This window comes from Apaloderma vittatum, unplaced genomic scaffold, assembly GCF_000703405.1.
Source record: "Apaloderma vittatum isolate BGI_N311 unplaced genomic scaffold, ASM70340v1 scaffold12390, whole genome shotgun sequence".
NCBI classification, from domain to species: Eukaryota; Metazoa; Chordata; class Aves; order Trogoniformes; family Trogonidae; genus Apaloderma; species Apaloderma vittatum.
The window spans coordinates 27,904-32,134 of NW_009695149.1; the positions used below are offsets into that span (position 1 = coordinate 27,904).

The following is a 4,231-nucleotide window of genomic DNA, read 5'->3' on the forward strand; positions in this document are numbered from 1 at the left end:
GTAAATTCATCTTTCAAATAGAAGCAGGCCATGTACTTACTTGATATGAATTTTTACTTGCTCTTATCTTGAAAAATCCCAAATTTATCACGTTCCATTTATTGGTATTAACTGACTTCTGCCGGGAAGGACCGCAGGCCCCTCAAAGAAGTTTTAGAGGCCTCTCATGCCACCAGAGACACCACAAGCCAAAATGATCATCATGGTGACAGAAATCTGTCTCATCCTGAATCCTGCCTATGCCTAAGTACTGAAATACTGTAACATTCAACTTGTTTGCTTCCCCTGTCATGAGATCTACAATACTATTCACTTGCTAACTCTGGAAAGTTCACGCGATTTCCATCACGGATTTCAAAAACTCTGAAACCACCCAACTAGTTTCATGTCAATTATTCTCTCCACTCCTATCTGTCAAGAGCACTGCAAGATCTCTTAAGCTGCACTGCAGGGAGTCAACACACTTTTACGTGATGGCAGTGTACTAATGTTAATCTGACTAACCTACTTCAGCATGCAGTATGCAATTATTTCCTACTCTCCTGATATTTCCCCCCCCAGCCTATTCTCAATGTAATTTATACTTTGGTAAGGATTCTACCTTTAGAAAAGATAGCTAGTCCACAAGCCTTCCATCATGCTTCTGCTGCTGCCGTTATACTTGTCACTAAAAAAAATCTCACCTTGTGTGACAATGGGATTTGAATCACAATTGCTAAATATATACTATATAATATATAGAAATTTGATTGTTTTACTTTTTCTTCCTGAAGGGGGGAAACATGAGAGCAAAACTTTACCATTTATTTCATGCTCCACTACAGTGTAATTCTAGACCCTAAAGATTTCTACCATACCTATTTTGTTAATGAATGGAATGTAAAAGGGAGGTATTTAAAAATTAATTGCAGCAGTTCTGAGGGTTAAACCCATTTAACCCAACCTTTTATTAAGAGAATGTTAACAGAGCATATATCTTGTCTAGGGAGTGCTGGGACAGCGTTATTCTGCTTCCAGCATGTTCAGTTCTAAAACCTGGGATTTCTTCAGGTTCCTGTAGCCATCATGCACACTATATACCCATCCCAAATTATAGCATCTGTTCCGAGCTACTCACTATAGCAGGATTTGACCTGAGAAATTCTAGAGTTTTGTTTTACTTTATTAATTTGGAGTACTTTTAAACAGTTTTTAAAGAAAGATTTTCCCTCGGCCAGCAAGGGAATTTTGAGCCTGAAGTTCTCAGCAGCATCCGGTGAGGCTCTGGGCCAAGTTCTTCAGATACTGTACATCCACAAGGACAGCCTGCTGGCTCTTGCTGTGGCATTTTTTTAATCCTCAGAACAGATTTCCTGGATCTAGGAAATTTAATTCCTGACTCCTTTGACCCAGATGCTGGCGAAAATGTAGTCTGCAGTCTATACGTAATTAGGTGTGTTCATTTTTTTTCTTTTCTTTCTAAGAACTGGCCTTGTTGTTAAATTTTTCTAAAACAGTCATATTAATATGTTCAAAAATCCACTGTTGAGTTTCAGATAAAGGGTCACATCTGTTCATGAAAATCTTCTTCTCGGCTGGGTTGCAATCTATGCAGCTGCTGCTTACCGGATGGAACAAAGTTTTGTCCTACAGGAATGAAAAAAAAAAAAAAGAATTAAGTGGCAAATGCCAAGCAATTGGAAGAGTTCTCATTTTACAGAATATGGATTAACACAGCCCTGTCTGAAATCGTTTTGTGGTCTCTGTGTGTTAACCTTGTGTTATAACCACAGTTACTATCAGAAAGCTGCAGAGAATGGAGTGCTCTCTCCCTTGGGTTATCCTTCATGAAGTTGGGGACTGCAGAAAGAATGAGGAGACACCTTCCGATCTTTAACTGCTGTATAATGAAAAACCAAAATGTCTTTCAATAATGTTTGCGTATCATGCTTGCCTGGAGCCCGTTTAAACGTCTGACCTTGAAAAGTTGGGTTTATTTGTTCGGACTTGTTTCTTACAGTTTCTATGGTGCTTCTGGGCAGGAGGATCTGTAACAATCAGTCTGGAAAATGGGTACTCTTGAACTTGATGCAGAAGTTAAAAATGAATTATTAAGTAAGTGGTGTGATGGACAGATGGACACAGGATTGATCATCTCAGTTCTTACCCCATGAAACACAGACTTTTTCTGTGGCCCCAATAAGATCAGCCACTGAAATATGCTTTCTCTCCTAAAAAGAAGGAAATCCTGACACTGTTTTAGCTCCCTGTGGAGATTTTGGGAGGAGATGCATGGATTAAGCTGCTTTAAAAAAGAGTATTTATGATTATTAGTTTTATTAATTATGCTTCACAAAACTGGAGCTAATTCTAAGTAACCAGTCTGTGAATCTTTGGTAAAGCAGAAATCACCCAGAGGAGCAACTGGTGTACATGGGCTGAGTGGTTTCAATGTACTTTGTTCACGTACGCAAGTGTTTGAGATAGACAGACGTGGGAGTGATTAGATGGTTTGAAAGTATCCTGGGGCTATACATTTAATGCATCTGTTGAAAGAAATTTCAGATTACTCTTGGTGAACCACATCCAGGCTTTTCCCCTCTGTGCCAAACAGGCCCTGTCAGTATTTTAATAGTAATCCAGGTTGCACCTTCTTGCCCAGTTTGTGAGAGGAGGGGAAAAAAAAAAGCAAAAAAGCTACTTGTCAAATTGCAGTTGATTAAAAACACACAGAAGTGCTCTAGGTGCTGAGCAACAATCATACAGAAACTCCTCTAACTAAAAATGCCCCACATTCAAAAGAGAAGTATGAAGACAAAGATAAATATAACACAAAAAAAAATCAGTAAGAAAGAGCAGCTATTTAAAAACACTTTTTTGAAAAGAAAGTGTTTTCCTGTTGGTTTGTTTGGTTTTTTTTTAAATAGGAAAGATTAAATGGATTGACTTTGGGAGCTGTGAAATACTGTTAAAATACTACGCCCTTTTTAAATATTAACATAAACAACAAAGAGCAAAGTCAAAAGCCTCTCGTGCTCTGGCTGAGGGTGATGGTTACATCTGCCTTTCACAAACACTGTTTTTCACCTCCAGCATCTGCCCTTCCCCACAGCAGTAGTTAAACACAGGCACACACAAGACTGTATTTCAGAGGGATGCTGCCAAGGACAGGACTAAACCAAATGGGCAGAGGCCTTTTCATCATGCTCCATTTTGCTCTGTGAGGCGAGCAGGTAGGATACTTCAACTGGCAAGAAGGGACTAACTGCTCCAAGTACAAAGGGCTGTCATGTCCCTGCTAGGAGGTGGATCTCCAACAATTCCCAAGCACCTTGCTAGCTCCTCCTGTCCTTCTGTAAGAGATTGATGGAGTGGCACTGCCTAAAATCAGGACAGACGTGATTGTGCCATGGCCACCCCACCTGCTCTGGGGCCTTGGAGGAAGGTGGCATCTGGATTTCCTTGTGTCTATAGCTGGGCATGAGGGTCAGCTAAGCTATTGGAAAGCCAAAATCGGAATAGTAGAAGCTTTAATAGGATAGCTAGTACAAGAAGAAAAGAAACAGCTTCAGAACAAAGAGGGTGCTATGAAAAACACTCCAGCCTCTCTGAAGAGGGCTGGCAGTCTTTCTTCTCACAGAAATATCCAGGGGATGTGATTTTATGAGAGAAGCATTGCTGGCGCTTTCTTTTAGAAAGTCTGGTTATTAGGAGACAAGAGTGTCTTTTAAGAACAGGGACACAGTTACCACTCTGGAAAACTTCTAGCTGACTTAGCTATATATAAAGGCCTATTAATTTATCATCTCAAGCTTACACTGACCTAAGGTCAAAGCCTGCTGCTTTTACAGATTTCAATGGAAATGAGTTCAGGACTTTGAGGGGTAAGAGTTGCGTGCATCCCAGAGAAGAACTTTCCAAGAGAAATATATAAATTCCTCTTTACACTAATATTTAAAAAACCACAAGAGCTCTTGTGGAGACACTTCTAACATCTGAAAACAGCAAAGTGTTTTTTTTTTTTTCCTTCTGCATGAAGGCATGTCTGAAGATTATTTGCAGGAGAAACTTCTCTATAAGATAATGGGCCTCGACAGTTCAGGGAGGTTGGTAATGAGACACAGAGCCTTTCATTTCTTCTAGGTCACAGCTATAACTATGGCCAAGGTCAAGAGCAACTGGAAGTCATTATCAGCTGGTGGCTGCAGTAGTTTATCTGAATTAGTTGGCAGCCCCATTGCAGTTTCAGCAG

At 40.0% G+C, this 4,231-nt stretch overlaps 1 protein-coding gene across 1 annotated transcript in view; it reads right to left on the bottom strand.

Annotated features, from left to right (window-relative positions):
* Positions 1 to 1,146: 1,146 nt before the first annotated feature.
* GALNTL6 (polypeptide N-acetylgalactosaminyltransferase-like 6) overlaps positions 1,147 to 4,231 on the bottom strand; it is an 86,115-nt gene continuing 83,030 nt past the window's right edge. The window contains exon 8 of the mRNA XM_009870231.1: positions 1,147 to 1,626. Within this exon, the coding sequence (XP_009868533.1) occupies positions 1,459 to 1,626 (168 nt within the window). The 3' untranslated portion in view covers positions 1,147 to 1,458. The remainder of the gene's footprint in view (positions 1,627 to 4,231) is intronic.